The 16,926-nt window shown below is 55.9% G+C and overlaps 1 protein-coding gene across 7 annotated transcripts in view; it reads right to left on the reverse strand.

Moving 5' to 3' along the window:
* Nucleotides 1–11,260, reverse strand: part of LOC132596377 (POU domain, class 2, transcription factor 2) — a 75,527-nt gene extending 64,267 nt beyond the window's left edge. For 6 of the 7 annotated variants that reach the window (XM_060293406.1, XM_060293405.1, XM_060293404.1 and 3 more), the window contains exon 1: nucleotides 11,102–11,260. In XM_060293406.1, the coding sequence (XP_060149389.1) occupies nucleotides 11,102–11,138 (37 nt within the window). In that variant the 5' untranslated portion in view covers nucleotides 11,139–11,260. The remainder of the gene's footprint in view (nucleotides 1–11,101) is intronic. The other variant, XM_060293403.1, reaches the window with a different exon arrangement.
* Between the last annotated feature and the right edge of the window lie 5,666 nt (nucleotides 11,261–16,926).

The following is a 16,926-nucleotide window of genomic DNA, read 5'->3' on the forward strand; positions in this document are numbered from 1 at the left end:
ATATTAGGATGATCAGCCCACAAATGATGTATGTGAGTAGGATGTGCAGGGTGCGGAAGGGAATGCAGTGCGAGGGGGCAGGAGGAAGGCGTGTCCTGGTACTCTGTCTTGGGAGGAACAAATGCAATGAAGACACCAGGCTCAATATGTTCCTTTAGGGACTTCCATGGCGACCCAGTGGTTAAGACTCCGAGTTTCCACTGCAGGGGGCACAGGTTCGATCCCTGGTCAGGGAACTAAAGATCCCACATGCCGCGTGGCACAGCCAAAAATATATATTTATATGTTCCTTTGTTCACTTGTTCATTCATTCATCCATTCATTCATCCAATAAGCACTTCCTGAGGCCAATTCTAGGTCAGACCCTGTGTCAAGCCCTGCAATCCACATATGAACAATGGGAGTTCCCGCTGAGTTAGTAAAGAGGGATTGGGGATGGCTGGGCTGCTCTCTCATCTGTGAGAGTTGCTTGCCTCAGTGGCCTCCAAACCACCCTTTGAGGCTTCTGCTGAAAGGGGCCTAGCAGGAGCGCAAGCCCCCACCGCCTGCCTGGTGCGGTACTTCAGGTGGGTGTGTGAGCACACGTAGGAATAGTAAGGTCTGTGCAGACGGGCTGTGTTCACCTTTGTGATTCACAGCCCCGCACACCAGGCCTGACACTCTGGGGACACGCCGTGCTCGATTTTTTTTTTCTCTGTTTTTTTTTTTTTTTTTTTTTAATGAAAAAAAAAATGTTCAAAGCGCCTAGCACAATGCCCAACACCTGGCAGGGCCTCGATAAATAGCAGCTATTATTAGCATCATCATCACACACCAGATCACTCTTGATCCCTACAAAAACCTTATTTTGCCGACGAGAAAAATTGAGGTTTTAAAAGGAGTGATGTGATTTGCCCACAGCCGTGGCTGGGACTCAAAGCAGGGTGTGTGCGACCCTGCAGTCTGGGGTCTGCCTTTTCCTGTCGTGGGGTGGGTTGTCAGGGTCAGGGAGTGGGGGAAGGGCAACAGTTGGGGGGTAAGCGGACGCGATGATGCGGGGGCAAGGGTGCGTCCGCTGGGGTGAGGGGAGCATTGTCAGGAAGATGGAGTGGAGTGCACAGGCCCGGGAGGATGGGTGTGGAGTCTAGCTGCTTCGGCCAGCTGGCTTCCTTCCTCAGGCAGGAGGTGGCCTGACTGGCCGATGCCCCTACCACACTGGTAGGTGCAGGCCCCCTTCTGCCCCGGGAGGTGAGCTCCCTCCACTCGTGCTCAGCACCGCCAACGTCCAGCTCTACTGTTCTACTGGACAAGTGGATGGCAAGGGACCCAGCTCCTGTTCATCTGACAAACGTCCACTGTGCGCTCACTGTGTGCTGAACATCGTTCTAGGCAGCGGGGATACAGCCGTGAACAAGGCAAAGTCCCTGCCCTCACAGTGCTGACTTTCTAGTGGAGGAGGAGATACAGCAGATAAGAATATACACCTCAGAGCTAAGAAGGAAAATAAAGCAGGTGAGGGGGTAGGTTACAAGGGGATGTTACTTTAGACTGAGAGGTCAGGAAAGGCCTGTTGGGGAAGGTGGGCTTTGAGTAGTGCTGGGGGTAAGAGCTTTCCTGGCCAAAGGAACAGCAGGTGCAAAGGCCCTGAAGCAGGACCAAGGTTGATGTGTTTGCAGAAGAGCAAGAAGGCCAGAGTGGCCTGAGCTTCTGGAGGCAGGAGGAAAGGTGCGGAAGTTGAACAGGCAAGCAGGTACCAGTTCATGCAGGGCTTCTGGGCTAAAGAAGATGTTCTAAGCATGTTGGGGGATTCACGATGGCAGATGAAAGTTGGTCTCACCTTCAAAAACCAAGCTCCATCCTCACTGCTTCCCCATATACCATGTGGGGCTTTCTGACCCATTCATTCTCTAAGAACAAGCTCCAGACGCCTTCACTAAACCCTTGGAGTCCCAGACAAGGCTCCTTCAGGGTCGACCCTCCCATCCTGGGGACTCCACTGGGGCAGGGAAGGGACTGGCTCATCCGTGCACCTTGGCAGCCAGCTAAGGCCTGGCCACAGGAGGCCTCAGGAAACAGCAGAGTGTCAATGGTCACTAAAAGGGATTGTAACCCTTGACCTCCACCTCCCAGCAAATCTCCCTGTGGGAGCAAGTTGTAGCTTGTTCAACTCTGTCCAGCGGCAGAGAGAAGGGGCTGGAGCAGGGGGAAGGCAGCTGTGTCACCGCCCTGGCCAGGCCTTGTCCAGGGTTCCCAGGGTGGATGGGCAGGGCAGGGGGCCTCCTCCCGTCCCTCCTCCTCACCAGACTCTGAGATCCCTGACTTAGTGCGTGGCTCACATCCTGTCAAGCCCCTCCTCAAAGCCCTTCTGTCTACGCGGTGCGCCTGAAAGAAATCCGAGCCTCACAGCCCTTCCCAGTGACGTCAAGCTTCATTGCTCGCCCCTACCTGAACACACCTGCAAGTCCAGTGATGTGTACGTGTGCTCACACCTCCGTGCCTGTGCACAGGGACTGCCTCTATTTCTTTATTTTTTATTATTTTTTATTTTGGGCTGCACGGCGAGGCTTGCGGGATCTTAGTTCCCGACCAGGGATCGAAGCCACAGCCCCTGCAGTGGAATTGCGATGTGCTAACCACTGGACCGCCAGGGAATTCCCGGGAGTGCCTCTATTTGGACAGCCCTCTGCCTCCCCTTTTCCTCTGGACCTTGCCCACAATTCTCCATGTCACCTCCTCAGTGAAGCCCCCTGGACCCTCCCAGGCAGCACAGCCCTGGCACACTCTGCATCTCTGTCAGAGCCCAGACAGCTGGACCCCAGCCAGGGGGACCCCATGTTCCACCAGAGGAGTTTTCTAAAGGGTCACTGAGGTACAGAGGACTGGGGGTGGGGGCATCTGCGTCCTGCATTATTTATGCCTGTGCGGCCTCAGTAAGTTTTGGGAGGGATGTGTGTGCACGTTTAGAATCAGTATGTTGTGTCTAACGCTCAGCTTAAATGTCGTGTCCACAGAGGGCTTACACCTGACCCACCGATCTCAACCAAGTTCTCCCACGATCCCTTCCCCCGGCCCCTTGTTCCTTTCCTTCCCAGATGATATCACTGTTCATAACCAACTACACACTGAGGTCCAATCAGTACCCATCCTGTTGGCTCCAAGCTCTTGGAGAGCAAGGCCCAGGTCTGTCTTGTAAATCACTGTTCCCCAGCTTCTAAGATAGGGCCTGGCTCACGTAGGGCCCAGTTCCTGTGTGATGAATGAATTCATTCCGTGAATGTGTGATGAATGAATTCATTCCGTGAACGTTTTTAGACCTGAGCATCTACCCATTTTCATTTTGCTCTAAGGGAACAAGTCTAAAGTGGGGAATGTCTGTGTGCTATAACTCAGAACACGTCCCTTCAGGTCACTGTGAGTGGCTTCCCTGTGGGGCTTCTGAACGTGGCCTGTGTGCACCCATGGGCATGTGGGCTGAGATGCCGCCATATTTAGTATCTGTGTTTGTACCTTTCCTGTTGAAAAGACTCTCCACGTGAGGAGCACCCTGGTGTTTTAGTATTTGTCTTGCCGTGTGATGTTTCGGTACCTACGAGCACGCATAGATGTCTGGGCTTTCATACCTGTGTGTGAGTGCGTGCTTATCCTTGTTTTTGTATCTGGTATGTCCGTTTCAACATCTCTGGAGACGTGTGCACAAGCATCTGTGTGGGTTTGTAGGCTTTTCTATCTACGTGTTTTCTGAAGAAAATCTCTGGCCAAGGGTACAGGTACCTGGGTCTCAGGACCCACGGGTGCACAGATCTGTCATGTTTTCGAGAATGTGTGTGCGTGTGTCTATTTTAGAACCACTGCATGTGTCTGCATGTATATCCATTTCAAAATTTCAAAGTCTCTGACTATACTTTGTAGTTTGGAGGGTGTGTGTGCGTGTGTCTGTGTGTGTGTGTCTGTGTGTGTGTCAAGAATGACATGGACGTGGGTACAGTTGTATGTCCCTCTTCCCCTTTCCAGCCTGGATGAGTACCTCTTCTCTGCCTCTCTCTCACGCACACCCACCCATGCTCATATGTGCCGCGCAGATGGGGAGGGGGCCAGGGTGTCAGCGAGCTCCTGTGTCACAAGGTTAATTTCTCCGCAGCCAGGCAGGCTGGGCCCTGAGGGGAGGGGTGGGGAGGGGCTGGTCCCCACAGCCCCTCTGATAAATATGTATTTGGGGCTGCTGTGCTCAAAGGTCACGCGGGGAAAAGAAGGAGGAGGGGCGGTCTGCACTGTGCGGTGCTGCTGGGTCCCAGCCAGGCCCAGCCGGGGTTGTGTGACCCCCTCCAGAGGGATGATGCATAGATTCAGGGAGATGTCTCCCTCATCTGGTCTAGCCCACCCCACCCACAGCTATGCTCAGAGGGAGACGCTGTGTGGACACACAGATATTCAGACGCTGGAGCAGGCAAGCACACAAGCCCACACCCGCTGATGCCCAGACAGAGGCTCTGACGGACGCACAAAGGCAGCCTTGTGGGCCACCAGGTGCATGGACAGCTGGAGTCCGGGCCACTCCTTCTCCCTCACCCCAACCTTCACCCAACACCGAAAAAAATACAAGCACACAAGAGTGCACAGCATCTCATGAAAAGAAAGGTCCTTGCACACTCAATGCACACATGCAGGTAGGAGCACAAAGGTACACGAGGTGCCTCCGGAAGGGTCCCTGAACACTTTGCGGGTGGGTATGTACACACACACACAAATGCACACACAAAGATGCACACAGTTGCCCCACCACCAGAGTGCCCAGGACACAAAGTTCTACGGAGGCAGGTGCACGCTGATGTACGTACACACACATACGCACACATGCACACCCACCCATACAAAGACCCCAAGACATGCACACCAGGCAGGATGCCGGCGGGACCAGGCTGGGAAACCCACCCCGTCGCAACACAGCCGGCTCTGGCCCTCTCCCCACTGAGGCGAGAAGGGCCACCGGTTCTCTGGTCTGTGGCCCCCCAGCCGGCTCCAGCCAAAGGCGCCATCGTTTGCCCAGCCCCGAGTCACATCATTGTCGAGCCTCCCTCCTCGCTGACCGGCCATCTCGGCCATCAGCGGCCTCGGCCATTAGTCAGCTCCCGCCTCTGGCCTGTGTTTGTTGAGTCTCCCTTACCTGGCAGAACCGTCCAGACCAACGGAGCCCTTTCAGGGTCTGCCTGACCCCTTCCCCAAGGGATTCTGAGGTCCCCTGTCGTATGACCCTCAGCCCAGGCCTCAGGGCGACCCCCTCCCCTCGGCGCACCGCTCAGGCGGTCATTCTTCAATGACCGCTGCCCACGGTGGTTCTGGTGGATCTCGAGGCTGTGTGTTTGAGTGTGTATGTGCGTGCGTGAGTGTGTCTGTGTGTGTGTGTGTGAATAAGGCTTAGGATACCACCAGGTGTGCTTAAAGTCAAGGAGTATCTGAGCGTGTGGTTGTGCATATGGGGAGTTAGGATGTCAGGGGCGTGCTTCACACGTGTGTGTGTGCATGTGCACGTGTGTGCGTGCTGGAATGCAGGGAGTGACTAGGTGTACGGGTCTGGCCTTGGTGCCGGGGACTGTGAGGGGCTGTTTCTGTCTCGGGCATGGGGATTAGCGCGGTACAGGCGTCTGCTTTTCAAGCAGTTGTGAGCAAGCGGAGTGTGTCTCTCCCAGACTCTGCTGCCTGTGTTTTTGAAAGTGACAGATGCTGCCTCCCTGGCCTCACTGCGGGGGATTAAGTCTGTGAATGCCACATGAGTCCGAACCCCGGTGGGGGAGGGTCCCCAGCCTGCTCTTACACTCACGTGTGCGGGCCACAGCCCTGAACGGTATAGGGTCTTGGGGATGACGGCTAAAGTACCCCCTTGCCAGTTTCTCTGAAGGAGAGCGCGTCCGAATGGATGCCGGGGTGAAGGGCTGTGTGTGTGTGCACAGGCGCTCACTCACGCTCACACACTAGTCCGTGTTGTCCAAGGCACGCTGTCGTAAGATGCACACGTGCGCTCAAGATCACACACGTGATAGCTCCCCAGGGCCAGAGAGATCAAGTCCAAACTTCTCAGAACCTCCAGAGATAGGCCCTGCGACAACGTGCCAGCCTCAGCTCTTAGGGCCATGCCCCCAACCTGGGCCGCTTCCTCCCTGCTCCCCACTTCCCTCAGTCATCTTTCTGCCCTCCCCGCTTGCCCCCTTCCTCAGTGCCTGAGCACCCTCAAAGACCCACTTCCCTGTTTAAACGCACACCTCCCTCCTCCAGATTCCCGATGACCCAGAAGCTCCCTTTGTGCTCCAGGCACCCAGAATCTCGTCTAAGGCTGGGTCCACTTCAGAGCCCATGGTTGGTCCCTAACAATCGTTTTCAGGTAAGGAGTGATCATGCTGCCATGGCCTGACTACCTCAGGGAACTAACTGTACTTCATTAGCTGGGTGACTCACACCACTCAGTAAATACCTATTGAATTCGGGGACCTAGGAAGTGGGGTCACCACCTCCAGCCTCCTTCCGAGTGTGTCAGAGCTGGGAAAGCTGCCTGCCCCGGGGATCTAAAGAAGGTGGGGCTGTGGATGAGTGAGGGAAGGGGCACCTGCCTCTCAAGGCCACCACCTGCATCTGGGAAGTGGCTGTGCAGCACGGGGCTCACCAGCAGGGGCTGGAGGGGGGGGGAACCTAAGCTCATCAGTAACCCCGTCATTGAAGAGGGCCAGCCCCAAACTGTCACCCACAGAGTGGGCTCTCAACCTCACTCTTTTGCTGGCTTTCCCTTCAAGATACAAAGCGAAACCCAGGTCCTCAAAGCCCTTGTTGAGGCACGTAAGGCATCCATCCACCTGACAGGTCCCGGGAGAGGGCCTGTGGATGGACGTCTCAGGGGGCAGGGAGGAAGTGGGGGAAGGCGCCGAGCCAGAGAAAGGAAATGGTGCTGGGACAGATAAGAGGAGAGGGGCAGACCTCCAAAGATAGGCCGGGCGTGATACCAGGAGTCCAAGACCTCAGTCCTAGCACCGTTTGGGTGCTCATAGGCTGAGAGAATCAAGCCCTCATCTGTGAAAGGGGCACCATCAGGGCTGCCGTAAGAGGTAGGCGGTTGTAAGAGGCGTCGTCATCGTTATTATTATTATTATTATTATTATTAGATTAGGAGTTGTTAGGCCCAAGGGAAAAACAATGAGTGATATATATTTAGAAGAAAGAACAGACCCCGGTCTGAGGAGACCCCCAAGTCCACTCTCTCCTCCAACAATTCCCCACACTCAGGTTTCTCAACCATTTCAATCCTTAAAAAAATACTGGAAATTAACCACCACATGCCAGACAGGGAAACTGCTTCCTTGCCCCCATCTAAGTCCAAGTGCCCACTGGCATAGCCATCTGTCCCCCCATCCAGGGTCATGCCCCAACACACTACGAACATGCATCAGAGCTCTGACAAGCTCTACCCAGGGGGGTGCTGAGGTTGGGGGCCCTAGCTTGGCTGTCACATCGGTGGGGGAAAGGATTCTGGCCTATGGCCCCTGCATGCAAGGAGCGAACGTGTATGAAGCAGAATGCAGGGGGCCTGGGGTGACCACTGATGGGTCTGCTGGAAAAAAATCTGGCTAGCATGCTGTTTAGGATGTACGGGCTGACCTCCATCGCACACACAGCATGGGTGTGGGCGCACACACACACACAGACACACACACCGTGGCTCAGTTCTTTCCATACCACGGTCCGTGAAACAGACACCCTCCATTTTCCCTGCAAAGACTGACAGAGGGAAGTGAGGGCAACCAAGGCCCCCAAGGACGGCACTGCAACCGGCCGGAGGGCTGGCCAGCGGCCTACGGGAAATGGGGATCTGGAACTTTCCAATGGACGTGGATGGGCCTCTGTCCAGCCTTAACCAGAAATCAGGAAGTAGATGCGGAATCCCATTACCAGCAGCTGGAGATGCTGCCGGTGGCCTTGATGCGATTCCCTCCTGGCCTGCCTGCCACCCCCTGCCACAGGACGCTTTGTTACTACGGAAGAGCCAGGGAAGGTTTCTGTGGGCTGGCAGACTTCGGGGAGGGGGGACCTTTGCTTGTTGTGTCTTCTTGAACCCAGCTTCAAGGCTGCTGTGCAAGCATGCTATTAAGCCCACCCCTACGCCCACGACCTCTGTTCACATTTCTAATCACTAAACCGGGACCCTGCTCCACAAACCCACCCTCCCTCTGACCCGGGACACACAGAGACCCAGAGACACCTAACGAGAATAACAACAACAACAGTAATAATAGCTGCATGTCGAAACGGTATTATGCGTTCACACAGGTGACTTTATTTCACGTGTACTCTTGGGGCACACACCACAGTCAGACCTAGTGCTTGCACGCAGAGCCTGTAGGCCAACCACGCTGCACGTACAGACTGACGTACTCACCGCCGAGGCCAGACTTGGCACACAAACCTGCACACGCGCCAACGGCCGCCACGCACGGAGCCAGAGTGCCTCCCGAGTGCACACGCAGCGAGGGCTCCACGGACATCGAGGCGAGGAAAGGAACTCCCAGGATAAACACGCGCGCCAACTCCCCCCTGCACGCGCCTCACCCACAATGGAAACCCCGAGTGCCGGCCCCACCCCCGCCGGACACACACGGCATGATTCTACCTTTCTCTTCACTCTGCCGAGGCTCCCAAGCCCTGCACACAGTCAGTCCGTCCTGCACGCCTCTCTCAATGCCCGCAGGCCGTGTACACATGCACACGGCCGCCATGGTCTGACTGTGCTCTCCAGCCCTTCACTGCTCACTGACACCACTCTCTCCCTTCCCGCCCTGCGGGAGGGGGCAAATTCACCTGGCAGGATGGTAAGAGGCTAACAACTACTGAGTTAAGAGTCTCCTTGGGTCTTTCCCTAAATCCAGGACCTGCTCCCTAACTCTGCAGGCCTCAGGATGGAGGGAGAGAGCGGGGAGTGGTCAGCAGGCCAGAGGCTTTCTCTTTGGATTTTTTACCTGGGGCGTGAAAGCTCTGAGGACCCTCTCAGATGGACCCCCGCACACACGGCCTCCCCTTTTCACTTCCCACTAGCCATCCGTGTCATTTTCTTTTCCGTCCACACCCTTCTCTCTCGGCGGGGCTGAGTCCAGAACCATGAGCCCTCACTTGAAGTCCTCCCCTCCCCCTGCCATGGCCCCAGTAAGCATCCAGTAGGACTTCTCCAGGAGGCCAGAGGAAAGAGGGGGATGGCGCTAGAGCCCCCCCACCCGGGGCAGACCCACGCCCCCAGCAGGGATGAAAGAGGGTGGAAATACATGGGTCTGCGGAATAAGGCTTAGGCTCTGGTGGGAACTTGGGGCAGTCCTGTCTTTGCACAGAGCCCCTCTCCCTGGCACGCTGTTCAAGCCCAATGCTACAAAAGTGATGAATAAATGAAGCTGAGGGAGGGGGTAGAAAGGACGGGGCGACAGGGAAAATGAGTGGCAGGGAGGGAGACAGGGGGAAGGGGGAAAAGAGAGAAAAAGAAAGGGAGGGTGGAGAAAAGGAAGATGGCAAAAAAAGAAAACCTGAGGGGGTGGGGGGTAGTTTTTGTGGAGAGGAGGAAGAGACAGAGAACTGGAAAACAGGGGGAAAGAGACACCAGCAAAGGAGATGGAGAAAAAGGAGCCCGAGGTAGGACATGAGAGGAAGAAAAGAGAAGGGAGACAAGAGGCAGGAGGAGGCGGCCAAGGGGGTTCCCCAAGTTACAGACTTTGCCCAGAGAACTGAGGGGCGCACCCTGGCTCCCCAACATCGCTCGGGTGCCCTGGAGCTCTGCTGCCCACCTCTCCGGCCAGAGATGCCGATGCCTCTTGGAGCCCCAATGCCGGCTTCCACCCTTCTGGCAGTCCGAGGCACCCCGTTTCTTTCTCTTGCCCCTCATTCCCACCCCCAGCCCTTGCTCATTGCCCGTGCCCTCTTACCTCTCCCCCCCCATGCACCCTGCTTGCTTCCGAGCTTCAGACAGCATCACCAACCAATAACCTCACCATCATCACACTACACCGGCCCCCACACCCCCAGGAAAGGGAGGAAACAAACAAACAAACAAACAGGCGGCACCGCCACCGGCCCTGACCCCCTCTCGCCTCATTTTCTCCACAGTCGCCCGCTCCCCAAATGCAGGGTCCAAAATGGGGATCCCGCCCAGCCCGGGGAGCCTCTCCAAAGCGCCGAACGAAGCCAGTCGGGCGCAGATGCCACCTTGTCTCTCCTCTCTGCGCTCGCTCCTTTTTGTATATGATGGCCCCAGCCGCGATGTGGTTTATTTTCGTCTTTTTACTGGTGTTATTTTTTTCCTCTTTTCCTTTATTTTTTTTGGCCTGGGGGCGGCAGCGATGAAAGCGCCCACCGCCCGCCTCCTCCGCCAGCTCCCGGCCGGCCGCTCTTTCTCTAGTCTGCGCTCCTGGGCCTCCCTCCTTTCTCTTCTCTGTCTCCGCTCTGCTCCTCCGTCCTTTCAGTTCCGTCCCCAGTCGACTGCTCTCTGCTCTCTCCTCTCTCTACTGCCTCCTCCTCTACGCCTCTCCTTTCCCCTTCCTTCTTGCCCCTTCTCCCCTTTTTCTCTCCCTCTTCACCTCCTCTGCGTCCCCATTTCTTCCCATCCCTCCCCCCCCACAACCACGCACATCTCTCCTTTGGTTCCCTCGCTGCCACCAACAGTAAGCCGACCCCCCACACACACCTCGCCCCCAAATAATAAAAATACCCAGCCAGGGGGCAAAGCCCCGACGCCGGGCGCCGGGAGGGAGGCGAGAGGGCCGGGGCCGCAGCGGCGGCGGGCAGCCCGAGCGCGGTGCGGAGCGAGCGGCGCCCGCCCGGCTCCCGCCCGGAGAGCTCTCTGCAATAGGCCGAGCCGGCTGCATTAAGCTTCTTGCAATCAATAAAGCGCGGGTCAGATTATGCAAAGCGCAGATATTAATATGCAAAGTTTTAAAGATTTTTAAATGGAAGGGCGAGCGCGGCGCGGGCGGGCAGGCAGGGGCTGAGAGGGGAGAGGGAGGAAGGGAGGGCGGGCGGGCGGCGCGCAGGCGAGCTGGGGAGAGGAGGAGGCTGCCCGCCGCCCGCCCGCCCGCCCGCCCGGCTGCGCCGCGCCGCCTTGCCTTACCGCTGCTCCCATCGGTAGGCGCCGCTGTCTTCGCCATGCGCGTCAGCTGCACAGCTCCGAGGGGATGGCCGAGGAGGAGCCGCCGCCGCCAACGCTACCCCCGCTCCCGCTCCCGCTCCCGCGCCCGCTCGCTGCCTGCTGCTGGCGCTGCTCTGGCCGCTGCTCCTCGCCTGAGCTGCCGGCGCGAGCCCAGGCGCGCGCCATCCCCGGCTCCCACCTTGTCCCCATGGCAACCCCGGGCCCAAGGATGCTCAGAGAGAGAGCGCGAGCGAGAGAGCGAGGGGGGAGAGAGGGAGAGGGAGAGGGCGGGGAGCGCAGGGGACACGGAGGCAGGGAGAGGCCCCAGACTCACAGAGACACAGAGATTCACAGAGACAGAGACACGCAGAGATAGGCTGAAACAGACAGAGGCTGAAACAGATAGAGATGCAGTAACAGAGAGAGGGGAGAGGGGTGGGGAATAGAGGGGGACACAGAGACAAGGAAAAGCACAGAGACCTACAGAGACACACAGAGATACACAGAGACACACAGAAGGAGACAGAGGGGAAAGGGAGGGGCAGGGAGCAGAGGGGGACTCAAAAGCAGGGAGGTGCCCTGAGGCCAGGAGACTCACAGAGACACAGAGACATCCAGAGACAGAGACAAGGGGGAAAAGGGAGAGGGAATAGGCAGGGAGCACAGAGGACTCAGAGGCAGGGAAAGACTCATAGAGACAAAGAGATGCCCAGAGACAGAGACATAGAGTCAGAGAGACACAGAGACACACAGAAACATATGAACACAGAGACAGAGCGAGAGGGGTGGGGAACAGAGGGGGACTCAAAGGCACGGAGATGTCCTAAGACCCAGAGACTCAAAGAGACACCAGAGACACAGAATACAGGAAAGAAAGGGAGAGAGGAGAGGGTGGGAGTACAGGGGATACGGAGGCAGGGAGAGACTAACAGAGGCAGAGAGATGCCAGAGACACAGAAACATGTAGACACAGGCATGGGCGGGTGGTGAGGAGAGAGGTGGGGAGAGCAGATGGGGACATGAAAGCAGAGAGAGGCACTAAGAACCAGAGACACTCAGAGACAAAGAGATAAGGAGAAGAGATCCATGCAGAGAGAAAGATGAAGAGCCAAAAAACAGCCACAAAGAAGCAGACAGACAGCAGATGTGAATAGTCACAGAGAGAGAGAGACAGAGACACAGATAAGAGAGAGAGACATGCAAGAACCAGAGATAGGAGAAAGAGCCACACTCAGAGAAAGAGGGAGGAAGAGGCAAGACAGAGCTGGAGAGATAGAGAGATAGGAAGACACAGAGACAGAGACAGGCACAGAGAGATAGACACGGAGATAAGAGAGACATGCAGAGTCAGAGAGATATGAAGAAAGAGCCCAAGAGAGGCAAAGCCAGAAAGACACTGACAGAGACCAAAAGATACAGAGACTGAGACAGAGAAAGAGAGAGAGGCACAGAGAGAGAGGGGCAGAGGCAAGGAGATAGATGACTCGTGAGATGTAGACAGAAACATAGGGATTCCGAGAGGGAACCTAAGAGACAGAAAGCAAGAACTGTGCAAAGAGAGACACAGAGGCCAAGACGGAAAAAGAGACAAGAAGAAATACAGACAGTGAGAGACAGAAAGCAAAGACAGAGATTTACAGAGGCAAAGTGATGACGCAGAGAAACACAGAGATACAGAGACCTGGACAGAGACTGCAAGAGACAGAGGAGACATCTAAAGAGACAGAGAGAGATATGGTCGATGGAGACAGACAGACACTGGAAGAGGCGCCCTGGTGGACAGAAATCCTTAGGGAGGTACAAGACAGAGACACCAAGAGATAAATGGAGAGTCCGAAATACAGAATGAGACTGGAAAAGGTGTGTGTGGCAGGGTGGGGGACAAAGAGGCAGAGCCTAGGGAAAGCAGAAAGTGCAGGCTGGGGTGAGAGCAGAGACCAGGAGAGGAACAAGGGGGTCTAGGGGAGCGGAGGGGGAGAGAACAGGAGAGCAGGTTGGGGGAGACAAAAATAGCAGGGAGGGGAGGGAAGCAAGGAGGGCAGGACACGGTCACTGAACACCTCCCCTGTGCCCGACACAGTAAGGCTGGGGAGGGAGAGCAAGGAAAGGGAGGCTGAAGGGGAAGGGACCCTGGGCCCCGGGCAAAGTCGTCTCCGAGTCTGAGGAGGACACGTGGCCGCCGGCCCCGGCCGGCGGGGGCGCTGCGGTGCAGGGCAGAGGATGGGGCTGCGAGTGGTACCCAGACCAGGAAGGGGTTTGGGGGAGGAGGGCGCGGGCGCGCCGCTCGGTCTGGGCTCAGCAACTGCCTGTCGCTTTGTTACCCGTCATCCGGCTGCCCCGTGCCGACTGAATGGGCACACAGGATCGTCGCGTTGGGTGCGTGAGAGAAACATGAGAATCACCAACTGCCCACGTGTACCGTACCGAGAGGGTTCCCGGGACCTACAATGCAAGTGCGTAACAGAAATAAATACAGGAAACACCCACCCCGCGGGCGTACAAAGTAAGTACACGGGACCGTGCAGCGTTCTTAACAGACACGGAAGTACCTACTACCCCGTGTGCGCAGCAGCCTCTTGGGACCCACAGTGTGTGCACAAAACAAATAAATGCAAGAAATACTTACCCCATGTGCATACAAAGTAGGTACAGGGACTTTCGCAGCCGTGCACAAGAGACGTGGAACCACTTAATACCTCCTACACATCACAGGCCCTCAGGCCCTCAGGCCCCACCCACACTGACTGTGCAGGACACGGATAAATACAGGAAATGCCTGCCCCACCTGCACACAAACTAGGCACACAAGAACTACAGGGCATGGATGGAGGAACCACATACCAAGCAGCTTGCCAGAATCCACACTGTGTATGCACAGCGCAGATGAACGCAGGGAGTACTGTATGGCCTGTGCCCATAAAGCAGGCGCACGACCTAATGGGCCTCCCTGGTGTCAACGTGAGAGAGGCCCATGAGCAGATCCTGGAGACCCACAGCATGAGTATAACACAAGTTACTGTAAGAAACTCCCACTCCGTTTGCAGACAAAGGCACATGGGTCCCGCTAGTAAGAAGGAAACCCCCCAAAAAGGTGTGTGTGTAATGACAACACAGGAATGGCCCACCCTGGAAGGAGCAAGGAGGAACACGGACCCTGCAATGAACTACCCAACAGACCCCGGTGTGTGTGTGCACAACAGACAGAGGGTGACTGCCAGAAGGGAGGTGCCAGGCCAGGGCTGGGGCCAAGGCCAAGGATGGGCTATGCTCTGCCTCGCCCCCCAGCACCTAAAAGGACGGCATGCGGTGAGGGCTCATCCCTTCTAAGAATGACCAAGTATGTAATAATTATGTGTATGATGAATACGCACTAAGGACACTAGTACCGGTGTTAAGGACCCAAAACTATTGATTTGCTACGTGGGAAGTCCATCCATTTCAGACGCTCCCTAGACAGGATGCTGAGTGGCCCGCATGTGATAGGTATCCCCTAATTATCCAGAATATCTGTATCAAGCAGGAGCTGACATTCCTCATGTACCAGAAGCAGATGCAGGAGGACAGCCCTGGGGGCAGGTTGTCCTAAACGCTCTCGAGGGCTCCACCCAGCCCTGAGTCATAACCCTGGGAGGGTTGAGGCAGCCACCAGGCACGTTCGAAGATGTATGCGGGACACGGCACGCAATGCTGGGAAAACGTGCATGCTCTCCCTGCTTCTGAAAGAGCCCTGATTCCAGAAGTGTGGATTCCTCTGAAGAGTGTGTGTGTGTGTGTGTGTGTGTGTCTTTGTGCCTGGCTCACAAGTCTTGGGTCTCCCTTACACCCCTGAGGGTAAAGGGGGTAAGATATGGGAAACGGAAGCACAGGGGGTGGGGGACGGAAACTGAGAGAAGGAGCAAAGAAGTGGCACAAGAAGAAGGGGGGGAAAAAGAGAAGTAGAAGTGGAATGGGACCTCGGGAAGGAAGGAAGGAGGCCGTGGGGACAGAGACAGACAGGAGACAGTGGATGAGAAAGGCGGAGCACAGGGACAGCAGGTAAATGGATGGAGAAAACGGAGGGGAGACTGGAGGAGAAAGGAGGTAAGTGGGGCGGACAGGAGACCAGCGACAAGAGAGTGGGCTAAGGGTGTCAAGAAGAGGGACCCAGACTGGGGAGAGGAGAAAAGAGATGAGAGATGGAGGGAAGGAGGAGAGGGAAAGAAATCAGAGAGATAGAGGTTTTTCTGGCCAGTACAAAATTTAGAGATTCCCCCAAGGTCCTCCCATGGGAAGGTGTTTGAGTGGGGCATGAAGGGGGATGGCAGGAAGCAGAAGAGAGGAGGGAAGAGAAATCATAACTCAGCATCCCGGGATGGGGCAGAGAGCTGCCTCCAGCATCCCAAAAGGAGCTCAGAGAGAAGGGCTCCTGGGGCACAGAGAATGGTACCCAGAGCCAGCCCGAGGTGTGGAGGCAGCGGCAGGGGGAGGGTCCAGGAGGCGGTGGTAGGAGGAGCTGGCAGACTCAAGGAGGTGAGGGCTCCGTGGTACAGAGGTTTCCAAAGGCCAGAAGGGCGGGTAGGAGTGGAGAACCAAGGACCAGGTAGAGGAAGAAGCTTAGAAAGGAGCAGAGGAGCGAGGGCCTGCTGGCTAGAAATGGCCAGGGCAAATGGAAGAGCGGCTGGAGAGCGACGTGAAGGCCACCGGACATCTTGCAGATGGGCCTAGCGTTATGCACTTCCAAGGATCAAGAAGCTCTTCTAGGTTGTCTCTCCCAGAGCGTATGATTCAGTCCCATTTAAGAAACATTCACTGAGTGCTAGTCTGCGCTAGGACCGTGCTATGAGCTGAAAACACAAAGGTGACCCTCACAGAGATCCTGTTGTGGGGAGGAAAAAGACAAGAAATACGCAGTTACTGACACACTCAGCAACGCAGATGAACCCGAAAAGCAAAGTGAACAAGGCTTGTCACAGGAGACTATATACGATAGGATTCCATTTACACGAAATTCTAGATAGAGCGAAACTCTAGTGACAGAAAAGTAGCTCAGTGGTGGAAAGGAGCTGGGATTGGGAGGAGGGACTGTAGCAAAGGGACAGGAGGGAACTTTGGGGGGTAATGGAGATGTTTTGCATCATGACTGGGGGCAGTTACATGACCCTGTGTGTGTGAAGACCCATCACACTGTACACTTACAGTGGGTGAATGACTGTATTTAAATTATACTGCAGTAAAGCTGAGCAAAAATACATAAATAAACAAAAAATTATGCGCCAGAACGTTAAGGCTCAAGATAGGGAAAACTGTGCTCAGTAGGAACCAAGAGGAGGTGGAGGGGGCAGTGAGGGAGGGCTTCCAGGAGGAGGTGATGCCTGAGATAAGACCTTAAGGATGGAGGTGGAGGGCAAGGCGTTTCCATGGAAGAAGGACTTTCACATGGTAGCAGGTGAGGACTGAAAAAAGTTCAGTATGCCTCAAACACAGAATGAAAAGTAGGGCTATCAAGTAATGAGAGTAGAGAAAATCAAGGTCCAAAATACAAACCTCATGACCATTGGGAGTACTGGGTTGAATAAACCCCACCTGCACCTGCAAAGGCCCACAAGAGGGAAACTGCAAGCAAGACAGGACTGGGAATTGCTCATCTGCCCTCGGCCGCCCCACAGACAGGGGTTCCTTCCCCTGTCCTTCCGGAACTTCATTCCTGCTCCCTTCACGTGGGAACGTCCCTCCCCACCAGGCAACAGCCTCTGAAGTGGGCCATCCCCCCGCCCCCCCAGTCCCTGCCCACTGCCCACATCTATCTGCAAGCTTGCTGGCCCCAGTGG

The sequence above is a fragment of the Globicephala melas genome, unplaced genomic scaffold, assembly GCF_963455315.2.
Source record: "Globicephala melas unplaced genomic scaffold, mGloMel1.2 SCAFFOLD_642, whole genome shotgun sequence".
Lineage (NCBI taxonomy): Eukaryota > Metazoa > Chordata > Mammalia > Artiodactyla > Delphinidae > Globicephala > Globicephala melas.